General features: G+C 43.0%; 1 protein-coding gene across 1 annotated transcript; it reads left to right on the top strand.

The window, feature by feature from the left end:
- The first annotated feature begins 2,529 nt into the window (after window positions 1-2,529).
- plk1 (polo-like kinase 1 (Drosophila)) lies at window positions 2,530-9,679 on the top strand. Its single transcript, XM_010903124.5, has 10 exons — window positions 2,530-3,294; window positions 3,693-3,861; window positions 3,991-4,135; window positions 4,472-4,565; window positions 5,827-6,049; window positions 6,885-7,025; window positions 7,129-7,206; window positions 7,573-7,727; window positions 8,327-8,509; window positions 8,619-9,679. The coding sequence occupies exons 1-10, from the start codon at window positions 2,932-2,934 to the stop codon at window positions 8,808-8,810; spliced, it is 1,743 nt and encodes a 580-aa protein (XP_010901426.1). The 5' UTR covers window positions 2,530-2,931; the 3' UTR covers window positions 8,811-9,679.
- The last annotated feature ends 8,959 nt before the right edge of the window (window positions 9,680-18,638 follow it).

Below are 18,638 nucleotides of genomic sequence, written 5' to 3'. Positions count from 1 at the left end.
TCTCTGTCAGTCAGCCAGGGTACCCATATATCATGACATCTCTGTCAGTCAGCCAGGGAACCCATATATCATGACCTCCCTCTCTCTGGACACAGGAAAGTACACCCCATGCTGTTTAATTCTCTCTGTTTCTCATTAAAAAAAAAATTCTAAACAACTCAACTAAAACCCTGTTTCCAAAAAGTTGCGCCATAGTTGTACACAAGGGCAACAAAAGACTGGAAAAGTTGTGTAATGCTAAAAAACTACACCTGGTAGAACATCTCACAACTAATTTGGTCAATTAGCATCAGGTCAGTAACATGATTGGGTATTAAAAGAGCATCCCAGAGAGGATGAGTCTTTCAGAAGTAAAGATGGGAAGGGGTTCAACACTCTGTGAAAGACTGTGCAGGCAAATAGTGCAACAATTTAACATAAAATTGCTAAAAGTTTGGGGATATCATCATCTGCGGTACATAATATCATTAAAATAGTCAGAGAATCTGGAAAAATCTCTGTACACAAGGGACAATAATGAAAACCAATATTGGATGGCCGTGATCTTCAGGCCTTTAGGCACCACAACATTAAAATCAGACACGATTCTGTAGTGGAAATCACTGCATGGGCTCAGGAACACTTCTGAAAACCACTGTCTGTGAACACAGTACATCATGGCATTCATAAATGCATCCATATATAAATAAGATCCAGAACCGCCGCCACCTTGTCTGGGCCCGAGCTCATTTAAAATGGACTAAGGCAAAGTGGAAAACTGTTCTGTGGTCTGACAAATCAAAATTTGAAATTACTTTTGGGAATCATGGGCGCTGTGTCCTCGGACTAAAGAGAAGTGCTTACATAACAACCCTGTTGCATCTGTGATGGTATGGGGGTGCATTAGTGCACATAGCACGTGTGACTTGCACATCAGTGAAGGCACCAATAATGCTGAAGAATATATACAGGTTTTGGAGCATTATAAGCTGCCATCCAGGTGACATCTTTTTCAGGGAAGGCCTTGCTTATTTCATCAAGACATTCTGCATGTATCACAACAGCATTTCTCCATAGTAAAAGAGTCCGGGTGCTAAACTGGCCTGCCTGCAGTCCAGACCTGTCACCCATTGAAAACATTTAGCACATTATGAAATGAAAATAGGACAAAGGAGCCCCTGGCCTGTTGAGCAGCTGAAATCCTATAACAAGCAAGTTTTTCAAGACATTTCACTTTCAAAACTGCAGTAATTGGTCTCCTCAGTTCCCAAACACCTACAGAGTATTGTTAAAAGAGGTGATGAAACACAGTGGTAAATATGCCCCTGTCCCAACTTCTTTGAAACGTGTTTCTGGCATCAAATTCAAAATGGGCATGTACTTTCTCCAAAAACAACAACATTTCTCAGTTTCAACATTTGATATGTTGTACTATTTTCAATTAAACATGGATAAATTATTTTCACATCATTGCATTCTATTTGCATTTTATGCAGCGTCACAACTATTTCAGAAACAGGTTTGTAGATCCTGGAAGTTGCTAACGGGCCAAACCCAGCAGGTGAGGACATATGAATACTCCCCCATGCTGTTAACACAGGGCCCTCCCAGGGGGTGCGGGCAGATGAATACTCCCTCATGCTGTTAACACAGAGCCCTCCCAGGGGGCGAGGACATATGAATACTCCCCCATGCTGGTAACACAGGGCCCTCCCAGGGGGCGAGGACATATGAATACTCCCCCATGCTGGTAACACAGGGCCCTCCCAGCAGGTGAGGACAGATGAATACTCCCCCATGCTGGTAACACAGGGCCCTCCCAGCAGGTGAGGACAGATGAATACTCCCCCATGCTGGTAACACAGGGCCCTCCCAGGGGGTGAGGACAGATGAATACTCCCCCATGCTGGTAACACAGGGCCCTCCCAGCAGGTGAGGACAGATGAATACTCCCCCATGCTGGTAACACAGGGCCCTCCCAGGGGGTGAGGACAGATAAATACTCCCCCATGCTGTTAACACAGGGCCAATCAGCCGATCATAATTCATGAGGTTTTTAGTTTTTTGGAAATTCATTACAAAATGAAATATGACATTTACATAAGTATTCAAACCCTATGCTGTAACACTTGCAAGGTTTAGATGCATCCTGTTTTGATTAATCAGTCCAGACTTAAAACTTTGATGAGTGCGTATTAAGTCTCCAGTACTCCTCGGTCGTGTAGCGTGTTGAACCATTTCTCTTGCATATTCAAACATGATGTAGTCGTTGTATACTTCTAATATATTAGGGGGGGGGGACGTGATGTGGCGAATTGCATTTGTAACATTTCGACTACAATTCCCAAAATTCATGTGGCTTTTGAATATCGGTGATTGGTCAGTGTCATGCCGTGTCAAGGGACGTAGGGGCTTTAAACTACCAATAGGCGCCACCTATACGAAAATCATTGTATGAAATCATCGATTGTTCATTGGCCCGTTTCGGTTTAACCTTCCCATGTTGCTTTGCTGTTTGGAATTCAAATCGGGAAGACCAATCACAAGCGATTCTTACTAACGGAGCAGCATTTAAACTTGAAGCTAAAGAAGTTGCCAGTGTTGTCAAAGGGAGAGCAAATAACAGCGGGGGAACGGATTTGTTAAAGTTGTTTTTGCATTTATATTTACCGGTTTATGTTGTAATTAAATCTGTCCTTTTTCCGGGATATTGTACGCTCAATTTTAGCAAGCCGTTTGCTATATTTGGTCATCTGAATGGTTGGTTTTGATTTGAATTACGTGGTTTGCGCGAAGGTAGATGGTAGCTAACTAATGTTAGTCGGCTAAAGTAAGATAGCTAACAAAAATATTTTCAAAATATACGTTTAGCACTTTCTTTTAATAACTTTTTTTAAACAACCCGTATCGTATTTTTTTCTGTCGTAAGCTGAAGCGCACCATCGTAACGAGATGAGTGCACCCACAACCAAGGCCGTGAATCCCTCGGCGCATGTCGACCCCAAATCCGCACCTCTTAAAGAGATTCCAGATATTCTTGTGGATCCTCGGACTATGAAAAGGTACATGCGTGGGCGCTTTCTTGGCAAGGGAGGTTTTGCCAAATGCTACGAAATCACAGACATGGACACTAAAGAAGTTTTCGCTGGTAAAGTCGTGCCTAAGTCAATGATTCTGAAGCCTCACCAGAGGGAGAAAATGAGCTCTGAAATTGCCATCCACAAAAGTCTCGACAACCCACACGTCGTGGGGTTTCACGGATTTTTCGAAGACGACGACTTCGTTTTTGTGGTTTTAGAGATCTGCAGACGAAGGGTAGGTATTTGCAGAAAATATTTTTCATCTAACGTATTTTTGTAACTGTTAGGTTGCAGCTTCCTTGCATAGGCAGAAAACCCAACCGTCAACAGGAGAAACTTTAATATACAAGACTTATTAGCTTTAGTCCACACGGTGGCTTTTTTTCATACTGCTAATACATTGCTATTGTATAGCAGCAATTTAACTATTAATAAAAGCTAATTTCAACTTCCGCAATGTTACTTCTGTATGAATTCGCCCTTAATAATCGTTTTAGTGGCCATTTTGTTGGGTGTTTATGAGCAGTTCTCTACTAAACTTTTGACAGGTCTACTGTTGGTAATGCAAATGTCCTCCAATTTTACAGTGATTAAATGTCCTTGCCAACCATTTCTCTTCATGCTCTTTCCCAGTCTCTGTTGGAGCTGCATAAGCGTCGTAAAGCCGTGACGGAGCCAGAGGCGCGGTACTACATGATGCAGCTGGTAAAAGGCTGCCAGTACCTCCACAACAACCGGGTGATTCACAGAGACCTGAAGCTGGGAAACATCTTCCTCAACGATGAAATGGATGTCAAGATCGGTATGTCACCCTCTTCAGAATGTACAGGAAAACCTGTGGTTGTCATGGCCCACTTTGACTTGACGACCATCTGTCCAACACATCTACATCCAGCCCTGTATAAACCTCTGCTTGTCTTGTCCTCTACAGGGGACTTTGGCCTGGCCACTAAGATAGAGTTTGATGGTGAGCGTAAGAAGACCTTGTGTGGAACACCCAACTACATCGCTCCGGAGGTGCTCTGTAAGAAAGGCCACAGCTTCGAGGTTGACATTTGGTCTCTAGGCTGCATCCTGTAAGACCCCACACGCACCCTTCAGCACGCAGAGACAATCTGACCAATATTCACATTTGAATAATTTAGCAGACTCTTATTCAGCGATGTTGTTCAGTCTCGTTTGTCAAGTGCACCAAATAAAATGCGTCATTCTGAACAGTGATGTTCGTGACATGATATCTATTTAGTATTAAAGAAATATTTAATGCGAAGTAATAAGAATACATAATATTCATAACAGTAGTGACTAGAATTTGTTCCAATAATGTAGAAATGGAGAATATGGACAGCTGAGATTTGCCATTACTACAACTTTATTTGGGTCACTCATGGGTTTGTCTTGATCCCTCTTAGATACACACTGCTGGTGGGCAAACCTCCTTTTGAGACGTCGTGTTTAAAGGAGACCTACAACCGAATCAAAAAGAACAACTACACAATCCCCTGGGTGAGTACTTCCAGGTCGTATTCCTCCCTCAGGGCTGCATATTTATCATGGGTGTTTTTGGAAAAGTGTTGGGGGTGCGTAGTCATTTGAAGCTAAATGCAGATGTTTATGTTTGCAAGCCAATAAACAGACAAATGACTCTGCAGTGCTCATTTCATAACAGGCAAGGTTTGTTTATCACACACAGGCAATGATGTAGTTATAATTATAACGATAAATTAGTAACAGCAGCAACCACAAAGCTGGCATTCTCAGTAGGCTATTTCACAATGGTAAACACCATTGACCAACGTTAGCAACATTAGCCACCATGTAAGCAGAATTAGCATGCAAACAAACCAAATTGCTCATACTTAGGCTGTTTCGCTAACATCGTTCTGTATTTATGCAAGCATTTAATGAATGAATGGGATATACAGTAATATTATATCTGTGATATGACATTTACTTTACAAAATAATTGGAGAAGGCGTCCTGATGATCCATATTCTTATGTTGTAAAGAGGTTACTGTCACTTTCCATCAAATGTCATCGCTGTTTACTAACACGCATGGTCTATTCGTCCAGAACTGTGGTTGCATGTGTCTTACCTGACTTTCTGCTGGCTTCTGTTAAATCTGTGCACTCTCCTTTCTGATGTCACTGATGTAATCTCTTAATTTTACATTTCCTGCTTGCTATAATTAAGAAAAATGTCAGTTGATCTCCCTGGGGGGAGAAAGATGAATACTCCCCTATGCTAACTGTTAACCAGGCCTGTCAGCCGCTAATAATTCATCAGGTTTAGAGTTCTTGGGAATTCATTACAACATTAATTATTAAATTTTTTTGACGTTTTACATAAGTTTTCAAACCCTTTGGTATGACACTTAGTTTCGAGGCATCCTGTTTCCATTAATCAGTCCAGACTTAAAACTTTTGATTTGACGAGTGTGTGTTAAGGCTACGGTACTCCTCGGCCGTGTAGCGTGTTGAACCATCTCTCTAATGGAAAGTCAGTTGATCTGACGGAACGAGCTTTGAAGTGTCTGAAGTCATTGTGCCTTTGTTACAGCTCTGTAACTGAGGGCCTGAACGGGAAACTTTCTTAAAGCAGAGGGTTACGAGTACATTTATAGGAGAATGTTTATCCTGTCCATTTCCATGGTCATAAGGTGCTTGGGTTAATGGCTGAGCTGAATGTGTCGACAGGCCTCCAGGCTGACGTCCTCCGATGTCTCTGTTCCCCGGTCGTCATGGTTTTGTCTGGTCTCTCTGCAGCACATCAACCCCGTGGCGTCTTCCCTGATCAAGCGGATGTTGCATGCGGACCCGGCCCAGCGCCCCTCCATCTCCCAGCTGCAGACGGATGAGTTCTTCACAGCAGGCTACATCCCCCTTCGTCTCCCCACTACCTGCTTAACTGTCCCCCCTCGCTTCTCCATCGCCCCCTCCTCTCTGGAGGCTACCCAGAGACGGCCACTCACGGCGCTCAACAACAAAGGTTCAACACCTTGTTTTGCATTATAATATTGATCTGTTGGGGTGGACATTAACATAAGAACTACATGTCAATATTATGGCCATATTGTTGTTTTATTTGTTGGTGGCTTTCAAGAGAAAAGCAACTGTGAAACTGTTCTAAGTGACATGAAGGTGTTCACTAGTATACAAATGTCTGTTAGACGGTTGGGTTCCTTTTACAGGTATTCACTAGTATACAAATGTCTATTAGATGGTTCGGTTCCTTTTACAGGTATTCACTAGTATACAAATGTCTGTTAGACGGTTGGGTTCCTTTTACAGGTGTTCACTAGTATACAAATGTCTGTTAGACGGTTCGGTTCCTTTTACAGGTGTTCACTAGTATACAAATGTCTGTTAGACGGTTGGGTTCCTTTTACAGGTGTTCACTAGTATACAAATGTCTGTTAGACGGTTCGGTTCCTTTTACAGGTGTTCACTAGTATACAAATGTCTGTTAGACGGTTCGGTTCCTTTTACAGGTGTTCACTAGTATACAAATGTCTGTTAGACGGTTGGGTTCCTTTTACAGGTGTTCACTAGTATACAAATGTCTGTTAGACGGTTGGGTTCCTTTTACAGGTGTTCACTAGTATACAAATGTCTATTAGACGGTTCGGTTCCTTTTACAGGTGTTCACTAGTATACAAATGTCTATTAGATGGTTCGGTTCCTTTTACAGTCTCTGTGCGGCCATTTCTCCATTTTCATGATAATTTATAATGTAGTCATTTTCTTGTCTTGGCGTAAAACACTGCGGATGATTACGGGGACGGGGTTGTCTGACTAGTTGTCCCGCTGTGGTTCTCCTGCAGGGTCGGAGAAGGTGGAGCAGAAGGAGGAGCCACTTCAGCGGGAGATTCCTGAGGCCACAGACTGTCACCTGAGTGACCTGCTCCTTCAACTCAACGCCTGCAACGCTGCCAAGCCCTCCGAAAGGCCCCTCGTCCGCATGGGTAACACCTACGATGCGTTTCCCAGAGTGTAACGGTTTCAGAGTCCGTGCCAATACATGACACATCTAGGGGTTGCTGACCTTTGTCTGACCTTTGCTTGCAGAGGAGGCTGAAGATCCAGCCTGCATCCCAATCTTCTGGATCAGCAAGTGGGTCGACTACAGTGACAAATATGGGCTGGGTGAGAACCGCTCCTGTTTAAAGTGGGATGCACCATAAGGTTGGGTTTTGTGTGTTGCAGGGTGTGGTTTAGTGTTGTGGTGTGTTGCAGGGTGTGGTTTAGTGTTGTGGTGTGTTGCAGGGTGTGGTTTAGTGTTGTGGTGTGTTGCAGGGTGTGGTTTAGTGTTGTGGTGTGTTGCAGGGTGTGGTTTAGTGTTGTGGTGTGTTGCAGGGTGTGGTTTAGTGTTGTGGTGTGTTGCAGGGTGTGGTTTAGTGTTGTGGTGTGTTGCAGGGTGTGGTTTACAGTGTTGTGGTGTGTTGCAGGGTGTGGTTTACAGTGTTGTGGTGTGTTGCAGGGTGTGGTTTACAGTGTTGTGGTGTGTTGCAGGTTACCAGTTATGTGACAACAGTGTGGGCGTCCTGTTTAATGACTACACCAGGATGATCATGTACACTGATGGCGACAGTCTTCAGTACATCGACAAGACGGCTGCCGAGAGCTACCTGAGCGTTCGGTCGTACCCCCCGTCGCTGGCCAAGAAGGTGAATCTCTTCGGCTGGAAAATGGTTGACAGATTTTGTTTTAACATTGTTAGTAGCTTGGGGATTGTCTTGCAAAAAATACATCCAGAAGTACTCTCCACATGCAGGCATTTTTCTTCAGCCTTCAGGTCAACTGGTCATATGGTTCCCGCTCTTTGATCTGTCCCCATGGAAACGCTTGCAGTGGGTCCTCTGTTTACTTGTAGAGGTTGTCTGATTTGGCCAGAAGGCTTCAGCTGATTTAAGGAAAAGTTTAATAATTGCTGTTTTGTTGGTTGTGAAATAACTGACCTACATTTTTATCAGGCCTTGAATTATGTTTGGTTATGAAATTGGGACCAGGGTCAGGTGGTACAAAACACTGGCCGAGTGTTTCATGAATTCTGGTATTTAAATTAATTGCAGAACGTTGAGGAATTGTCAAAACATTCTGAGCTTCGTGTGTTCAAGGCAACCCAATTCAGACCAGTCTGTTTGGGTTATTTTGTCCAGTGCTGTTTTCCTGTCAAACCCTTTGAATGGCTTCATGCTAAAGGGGTGTGGCTCTGTAGAGATTTCTCTAGTGCCTTCTGACCTTTGATGCCTGACTTGTCTCCTAGATCACGTTATTGAAGTATTTCCGTAACTACATGTCGGAGCACCTCCTGAAGGCTGGTGCCAACATCACGCCGCGCGACGGGGATGAGCTGGCTCGGCTCCCGTACCTCAGCCACTGGTTCCGGACCAAGTCGGCCATTGTCCTCCACCTCACCAATGGAACCGTGCAGATCAACTTCTTCCAGGTAACTGCTCCCGCCCTGCACCTCATCCCAGGAGTTTTATTGTCCTCCTCACAGCTGCCCCATGTTAATGGTTTCTAGATGGTGCTATTAACCTGCTCCTTCTTTCCAGGACCACACAAAGTTAATCCTGTGTCCACTAATGGGAGCGGTTTCCTACATTGATGAGAAGAGAGAGTTTCGCACATACAAGATCTCTCTGATTGAGGAGTTTGGCTGCTGCAAAGAGTTGGCCAGCCGGATGAGATACGCACGCATGATGGTCGAGAAACTCCTGGCGTGCAAATCCTCTTCCGCACGCTAAAATGCCAACCAATCAACACTCCTGGCTCTAAGCCAATCACAGGAAGGCAGTTGATTCCGGAAGAAGGCAATTCACTGAAACAAAGGTCTCAACTTCTCTAAGCTGGAAAGATGCTCTTTATTTCATGTTTTTGATCTTTGAATTGTTTACACGTTTCCTGAATTGACTGCCTTCAGTTTAAGTTGTCCTGGGTGATGTATTTGTCAACAAATGAAACATACTTCCTGCATACCATCATAGGAAGTGTGTTACACCACTCTGGTTTTACCAGAAATCTCATGTAGTAATTGAGTCTTAACTGTCATTGGGTCTGTCGCCCAACCTGTTGGTCATTGTCTGAATTCATGCTCCTTTCACCCTCAACTTAACCGGAGCCTTTTCCCCTCTGCCGCTCGGCCTCCTGGGCTATTTCCCCTACAATGTGCGTCTCAATCTATGGCTGTCTGCCTCTGCTATAGGGAGTGGTTAGTATGCCGGTGAGATACTGACACTATCATGTATGTTTCTGTTTTGCTTTCTCTAAGGTTTTTTCCTTTTAAGGGTTTTAAGTAATTTTCAACATGCCTTCCTCTCTGTAAAAAAAGAAATTAAATTCTGAAGGTTTACAGAATGTTAAGATGTTTTAAAGTTTAATATTGTACCATGTCAATAAAGTCTTGAAAGATGTCTGAGTAGTTGGTTTGCTCTGGGTGTTATGGCTGGGGGACGGAATTACCTGCAACACTTTCCTTTGTACTCTTCCAATTTGCTGAAATATTTTTCACTGATTTATTGTTCCAGTACAAACCAATCCTGTATTTTTTTAACTTTAATGTGAGATGCTGTCTTTTGCTGCAAATTTGCCTTGTAAATAAAGACTTACACATGGAGTGGGACCTGCGTCTTCATATGATGTGCCGTTCACCTGAGGCAATGATTCTGACCAGGCATGGGTGACAGGTGGACCGCCTGTGGCCCCCACCACCTCTTTGTGTGGCTTTCAGATGAATTTAGAAAGCTAAAAGGATATACAAAAAATTAACCCTAACCCTTAAATTTTTTGTAGCTTGTTGTATTGCAACCAAAACCTGTTGGAAACAACCTACCTGAAATAATTTTTTGAAATTTCAGGGTCTTAAGTTTTTGTGATGTGTATCTGAGAGTGCGCTAAAGTTTGAGCCATTAAACAATTTAATACCTGTAACAGAAGTCTCTGTACAAGCCGATATATCAAAGTAGTGAAAACAGCCAAAAACAGTGTTCAACGGGTTGATTCACAAGCAATTGTTTCCTCTGGCCATTAGGCTCCTCAAACAGCAATACTGATCCATGATCATACTGGTTCATGATCCATGATCATACTGGTTCATGATCATACTGATTCAAACAGCAACACTGGTCCATGATCTTACTGGTTCATGATCACACTGATTCAAACAGCAACACTGGTCCATGATCATACTGGTTCATGATCACACTGATTCAAACAGCAACACTGGTCCATGATCATACTGATTCAACCAGCAACAATGATTCAAACAGCAATACTGGTCCATGATCATACTGATTCAACCAGTGACACTGATTATTGATCATACTGATTCAACCAGTAACACTGATTATTGATCATACTGATTCAAACAGCAACACTGATTCTTGATCATACTGATTCAACCAGTAACACTGATTATTGATCATACTGATTCAAACAGCAACACTGATTATTGATCATACTGATTCAACCAGTGACACTGATTATTGATCATACTGATTCAACCAGTAACACTGATTATTGATCATACTGATTCAAACAGCAACACTGATTCTTGATCATACTGATTCAACCAGTAACACTGATTATTGATCATACTGATCACACATGAACATTCCAGATGCTCTGATGTCCTTTCAGGTACTTTTAATGGGCATTAGAATATTCCTTTGCATGTACCATTCCATAAGCATATTACACTCATATTTATCTATAATATTCAATACTTCTACCATACTGTTCATACTCTCCATCCTACTCTTTCCAAAATGTATGCTAGTTTACATTTTAATGTATATTACTGCCATACTTCCCATATCTATAATATTCAATACTACCGCCAATATGCTGCTAGTTTACAGTACTCTTTTTAAACGTCTGCTATGTACAGTGTTATGTATATTATTGCTTTATCCTCTTGATACTTTTGATGTGTGTACATTTTTTTCTTAATTTTCACAACATAGTTGGGATGGTATATGTATTTCAAATACAAAATAGGATTTTGTCATTCATATTTGATGGGGTTGATGAAAAGGTCTTCAGATTTTGTATCAAAATACTGTAAAATACTTTGTGAGAAGTCTACTTGATGACATCATAAAAACGCTGTCTGATGATTGGAGCCTACTCAGTAATTTGCCCAGACTTTTTGAGATCAGAACAGAAAATTGGTCCATACCGAATAAGGTCAAGGTGAGAAACGTGTACTTGTACAGTATCCCCTAATCAAGCACCTTTTGGAGGTTTAACACAATAATCCCATCCTCAGAACCAGTAGAGCTTTTAACACAATCATTCAATACACTCCCTCTCTCACACACACACTCTCATTCAATACACTCCCTCTCACACACACACACTCATTCAATACACTCCCTCTCTCACACACACACTCTCATTCAATACACTCCCTCTCTCACACACACACTCATTCAATACACTCCCTCTCACACACACACACTCATTCAATACACTCCCTCTCTCACACACACTCTCATTCAATTCACTCCCTCTCTCACACACACACTCTCATTCAATTCACTCCCTCTCACACACACACACACACACTCTCATTCAATACACTCCCTCTCTCATACACACTCTCATTCAATACACTCCCTCTCACACACACACACTCTCATTCAATACACTCCCTCTCTCACACACACACACACACTCTCATTCAATACACTCCCTCTCTCATACACACTCTCATTCAATACACTCCCTCTCTCACACACACTCTCTCAATACACTCCCTCTCTCACACACACACACTCTCATTCAATACACTCCCTCTCTCACACACACTCTCTCAATACACTCCCTCTCTCACACACACACACTCTCATTCAATACACTCCCTCTCTCACACACACTCTCTCAATACACTCCCTCTCTCATACATACTCTCATTCAATACACTCCCTCTCACACACACACACTCTCATTCAATACACTCCCTCTCACACACACACTCTCATTCAATACACTCCCTCTCACACACACACTCTCATTCAGTACACTCCCTCTCACATACACACTCTCTCAATACACTCCCTCTCTCATACACACACACACACTCTCATTCAATACACTCCCTCTCACACACACACTCTCATTCAATACACTCCCTCTCTCACACACACTCTCATTCAATACACTCCCTCTCTCATACACACACTCTCATTCAATACACTCCCTCTCACACACACACACAATAATTCAATACACTCCCTCTCTCACACACACTCTCATTCAATACACTCCCTCTCTCATACATACTCTCATTCAATACACTCCCTCTCTCACACACACACTCTCATTCAATACACTCCCTCTCACACACACACTCTCATTCAATACACTCCCTCTCTCACACACACACACACACTCTCATTCAGTACACTCCCTCTCACATACACACTCTCTCAATACACTCCCTCTCTCACACACACACTCTCATTCAATACACTCCCTCTCTCACACACACTCTCATTCAATACACTCCCTCTCTCATACACACACAATCATTCAATACACTCCCTCTCACACACACACACAATCATTCAATACACTCCCTCTCACACACACCCTCACACTCACTCAGTCACATGCTTACTCTCTCACCCACTCTCACATGTAAGTTTGACTGTTTTTGGTAGAACTTTTGAACTGTTTTGGAATACTTGGTCTGTAGTATTCTCTATTGTAGTATTCTCTATTGAAGCATTCTCTATTGTAGTATTCTCTATTGTAGTATTCTCTATTGTAGTATTCTCTATTGAAGTATTCTCTATTGTAGTATTCTCTATTGTAGTGTTCTCTATTGTAGTATTCTCTATTGTAGTATTCTCTATTGTAGTATTCTCTATTGAAGTATTCTCTATTGAAGTATTCTCTATTGTAGTATTCTCTATTGTAGTATTCTCTATTGTAGTATTCTCTATTGAAGTATTCTCTATTGTAGTATTCTCTATTGAAGTATTCTCTATTGTAGTATTCTCTATTGTAGTATTCTCTATTGTAGTATTCTTTATTGTAGTATTCTCTATTGTAGTATTCTCTACTGGAGTTTAAGTAAATGTTCTTACTACACTATTAATGTGTATGTGTCCTCTATACCTGTATTCTGCATCTCTCAATAGATTCAGTGGTTGGAATTGGGTTAATACTCCTTGACTAGTTCTGTTGCTACTTTCTGATTATGTTTCTGGTTACATTTAAAACATATTGATCATTTAATAAGTGCTAACATGTTTGTTTTCAACTTCCAAATAGGTGTCCAATGATTGATAAATAAATAATTGATTGCTAAATGATTGTACCCTAATTGAAATAGATGTTTAGTAGGATCATGATTTTGCATTCCATTGCATGAATGACTGCTTGACAAATCATTTATTATTATTTAATATTATTATTTATTATTTCTGATTAACAATGTAATTATTAATTACTAAGAAACTAGTTGCTATGAATATAAGTGCCCCAGTTGTCATCTTATGAATTACTTGTTTGTCATTGAGTCAGTGGTGCTGATGCAATGTCGGCCCTTCATTACAAGACATCAATTAAATAATTAGGATCCAGTGTGGAACCACACTCCTTGAGAGAGGATGGACTCTTCACCACTCTGGAGTTGCCCATGGTGAGAGGCGGCGGGCTGGTGTGGGTTTGCTTATAGCTCCCCAACTCTGCCGCCATGTGTTGGAGTTTACCCCGGTGAACGAGAGGGTCGTTTCCCTGCGCCTACGGGTCGGGGATAGGTCTCTCACTGTTGTTTGTGCCTACGGGCCGAACGGCAGTGCAGAGTACCCGACCTTCTTGGAGTCTCTGGGAGGGGTGCTGGAAAGTGCTCCGACTGGGGACTCTATCGTTCTACTGGGGGACTTCAACGCCCACGTGGGCAACGACAGTGACACCTGGAGGGGCGTGATTGGGAGGAACGGCCCCCCTGATCTGAACCCGAGCGGTGTTCAGTTATTGGACTTCTGTGCTAGTCACAGTTTGTCCATTACGAACACCATGTTCAAGCATAAGGGTGTCCATCAGTGCACGTGGCACCAGGACACCCTAGGCCGCAGGTCGATGATCGACTTTGTTGTCGTTTCATCTGACCAGCGGCCACATGTCTTGGACACTCGGGTGAAGAGAGGGGCGGAGCTGTCAACTGATCACCACCTGGTTGTGAGTTGGATCCGATGGCGGGGGAGGAAGCTGGACAGACTCGGCAGGCCCAAGCGTACTGTAAGGGTCTGCTGGGAACGTCTGGCCGAGTCTCCTGTCAGAGAGATCTTTAACTCCCACCTCCGGCAGAGCTTTGACTGGATCCCGAGGGAGGCTGGAGATATTGAGTCCGAGTGGACCATGTTCTCCACCGCCATTGTCGAAGCGGCCGCTCGGAGCTGTGGCCGTAAGGTCTCCGGTGCCTGTCGAGGCGGCAATCCCCGAACCCGGTGGTGGACACCGGAAGTAAGGGATGCTGTCAAGCTGAAGAAGGAGTCCTATCAGGCCTGGTTGGCTTATGGGACTCCAGAGGCAGCTGACGGGTACCGACAGGCCAAGCGGACTGCAGCCCGGGTGGTTGTGGAGGCAAAAACTCGGGCCTGGGAGGAGTTCGGTGAGGCCATGGAGAAGGACTATCGGCTGGCCTCGAAGAGATTCTGGCAAACCATCCGGCGCCTCAGGAGAGGGAAACAGTGCCCTACCAACGCTGTTTACAGTAGAGGTGGGCAGCTGTTGACCTCAACTGGGGATGTCGTCGGGCGGTGGAAGGAGTACTTCGAGGATCTCCTCAATCCCGCCGTCACGTCTTCCATTGAGTAAGCAGAGGATGAGGGCTCAGAGGTGGACTCGTCCATCACCCGGGCTGAAGTCACCGAGGTGGTTAAGAAACTCCTTGGTGGCAAGGCACCGGGGGTGGATAAGATCCGCCCTGAGTACCTCAAGTCTCTGGATGTTGTGGGGCTGTCTTGGCTGACACGCCTGTGCAACATCGCGTGGCAGTCGGGGACAGTGCCTCTGGGATGGCAGACCGGGGTGGTGGTCCCTCTTTATAAGAAGGGGGACCGGAGGGTGTGTTCCAACTATAGGGGGATCACACTTCTCAGCCTCCCCGGGAAAGTCTATGCCAGGGTTCTGGAGAGGAGAATACGGCCGATAGTAGAACCTCGGATTCAGGAGGAACAGTGTGGTTTTCGTCCAGGCCGTGGAACACTGGACCAGCTCTATACCCTCTACAGGGTGATGGAGGGTTCATGGGAGTTTGCCCAACCAGTCCAAATGTGTTTTGTGGATTTGGAGAAGGCATTCGACTGTGTCCCTCGCGGCATCCTGTGGAGAGTGCTTCGGGAATATGGGGTCCTGGGTCCTTTGCTAAGGGCTGTCAGGTCCCTGTACGACCGAAGCAGGAGCTTGGTCCGCATTGCCGGCAGTAAGTCAGACTTGTTCCCTGTGCATGTTGGACTCCGGCAGGGCTGCCCTTTGTCACCGGTTCTGTTCGTAATTTTTATGGACAGAATTTCTAGGCGCAGCCAGGGGCCGGAGGGTGTCAGGTTTGGGGACCACACGATTTCGTCTCTGCTCTTTGCGGATGATGTTGTCGTGTTGGCCCCTTCAAGCCAGGACCTTCAGCATGCACTTGGACGGTTTGCAGCCGAGTGTGAAGCGGTGGGGATGAAAATCAGTACCTCCAAATCCGAGACCATGGTCCTCAGTCGGAAAAGGGTGGCTTGCCCACTTCAGGTTGGTGGAGAGTGCCTGCCTCAAGTGGAGGAGTTTAAGTATCTAGGGGTCCTGTTCACGAGTGAGGGAAGGATGGAACGGGAGATTGACAGACGGATCGGTGCAGCTTCTGCAGTAATGCGGTCGATGTATCGGTCTGTCGTGGTGAAGAAAGAGCTGAGCCGCAAGGCGAAGCTCTCGATTTACCGGGCAATCTACGTTCCTACTCTCACCTATGGTCATGAGCTTTGGGTCATGACCGAAAGGACAAGATCCCGGATACAGGCGGCCGAAATGAGCTTTCTCCGCAGGGTGGCTGGGCGATCCCTTAGAGATAGGGTGAGAAGCTCGGTCACCCGGGAGGAGCTCAGAGTAGAGCCGCTGCTCCTCCACATCGAGAGGGGTCAGCTGAGGTGGCTTGGGCATCTGTTTCGGATGCCTCCGGAACGCCTTCCTGGGAAGGTGTTCCGGTCCCGTCCCACCGGGAAGAGACCCCGGGGAAGACCTAGGACACGCTGGAGGGACTATGTCTCCCGGCTGGCCTGGGAACGCCTCGGTGTCCCCCCGGAAGAGCTGGAGGAAGTGTCTGGGGAGAGGGAAGTCTGGGCATCCCTGCTTAGATTGCTGCCCCCGCGACCCGGCCCCGGATAAGCGGAAGATGATGCTATGCTATGCTATGCTAGGATCCAATTATGAGTCATTAGCAAACTGTTCGCTAAACATTAAGCTGTTAGTTACTTTAACCTTCATCTGTTAAAGTAAAAAAGCTGTTGATATCAAACATTGTCTTCTTAATCAACTGAGTCAGTGTACTGGTGAAGGGATGAATCAAATAGACTGATAGATGGAATCAACTGAGTCAGTGTACTGGTGAAGGGATGAATCAAATAGACCGATAGATGGAATCAACTGAGTCAATGTACTGGTTGAAGGGATGAATCAAATAGACCGATAGATGGAATCAACTGAGTTAGTGTCAGAAGGTTTGCAAAGTGATTTCATGCTTTCTTGTAAAAGTGTTTTAAAATACAAATATACAGTATTTTGTTTCTATACATTTAAATTCACGTATTTGGTATCTTATTTTAAAATACATTTTGATGTACCTTTGCCCATTTCTGTTCATAAGCTAATTGCTCTCTTATGTAAATGTATATGTATATATGTATATATGTATATGTAAATGTATATGTATATGTATATATGTATATGTAAATGTATATGTATATATGTATATGTATATATGTATATGTAAATGTATATGTATATGTAAATGTATATGTATATTTATATGTATATATATGTATATGTAAATGTATATGCATATGTAAATGTATATGTGTATGTATGTGTACAGTATATGTAAATGTATATGTATATGTAAATGTATATGTATATTTATATGTATATATATGTAAATGTATATGTAAATGTAAATGTAAATGTATATGTGTATGTATGTGTACAGTATATGTAAATGTATATGCATATGTAAATGTATATGTGTATGTATGTGTACAGTATATGTAAATGTATATGTATATGTATATATGTATATGTATATGTAAATGTATATGTGTATGTATGTGTACAGTATATGTAAATGTATATGTATATGTATATGTAAATGTATATGCATATGTAAATGTATATGTGTATGTATGTGTACAGTATATGTAAATGTATATGTAAATGTATATGTGTATGTATGTGTACAGTATATGTAAATGTATATGTAAATGTAAATGTAAATGGGTAGGAAGTTCTGTTTATGTTTGTCATGTCCTATAAATATGTTTAGTTGGCTATATGTTTTGACTGTACAGCACCTTGGTCGATATAAGTTGGTTTTAAATGTGCTTTATAAATAAATATGACTTGACTTGACTATGTAATATTCAATAACTCTGCCAATTTCTGCTAGTTCACACTTGTGTATATTACTGCCATACTTGCCAGATCTAAATGTTCAATAATACTACCCAGATGGCTGCAATATCAGTAATACTACCCAGATTGCTGCTATATCAATAACACTACCCAGATTGCTGCTAGATTACAGTACTCTTTCTTAAACTGCTGCTGGTGTAGTGTTATGTATATTGTTGCTTTATTTTATTATTTTCTGTCTAGATATATTTTTGCTTATATACTCTTCTTAATTGCTTATATACTCTTCTTAATTCTCACTACATAGTTGTCTGGTGCCATGTCACAATAATTTCATTGTGCAGGATGATGCTGTGTTGTTTGGTGCACTTGACGAATAAACCTTGAAACTTAGAACTTCCTGAACCTTAAATTCTTTATTAAATACACTTTTCAAACATTATTAAAACTGCTAAGTTGTCCTAATTGTAGAGTTCTAGTTGCATGATAATATTTAAATATTCCTGCCGTTGATTGGACATGTTGTGTCATAATGGAATAACCGCATTGATCCAACCTCCTATTGTGCTCATCACTATGCAACTTGCAAACAGGGAGGATAGTCAGGAAATGTTGGCTACCACAACATAGTAGTGGTTTTGGTAAGAGACTCATTCAATCTGTTTCATCTGTTCGGTCCTCTTGTGTCGGCCTCCATCTGCTGGTGGTGAGAGGAACAAAACCCTTTCCTGTGGTCACCCTAGTAACTAGGCAACATTATACTGCACACCGCATATAAGACGAAGAAGCACCACCCTGGTTTGCTTAAAAGTCTAGCCAACAGTGGAGTAGTATAGCACCCTAATTGTGTTATATCAAAGTTATCTGGCTAACTAATTTATCCCACTATTTAAAAGTTAGCTAACTAATTGATCCTAGTACATCAAAGTTATCTGGTTAACTAATTAATCCTTCTCATT

Source organism: Esox lucius, chromosome 9, assembly GCF_011004845.1.
Source record: "Esox lucius isolate fEsoLuc1 chromosome 9, fEsoLuc1.pri, whole genome shotgun sequence".
NCBI lineage: Eukaryota > Metazoa > Chordata > Actinopteri > Esociformes > Esocidae > Esox > Esox lucius.
Note: the sequence above shows the minus strand (reverse complement) of the source record. Positions and strands in the feature narration are given on the sequence as shown.

Bases quoted from the DNA above. Each gene is read 5' to 3' on its own strand.
- plk1 (XM_010903124.5), top strand. From the start codon at position 2,932: ATGAGTGCACCCACAACCAAGGCCGTGAATCCCTCGGCGCATGTCGAC. The intron at 6,050-6,884 runs GTTCAACACCTT...GTTCTCCTGCAG, and splicing joins CACGGCGCTCAACAACAAAG to GGTCGGAGAAGGTGGAGCAG. The intron at 7,207-7,572 runs GTGAGAACCGCT...GGTGTGTTGCAG, and splicing joins CAGTGACAAATATGGGCTGG to GTTACCAGTTATGTGACAAC.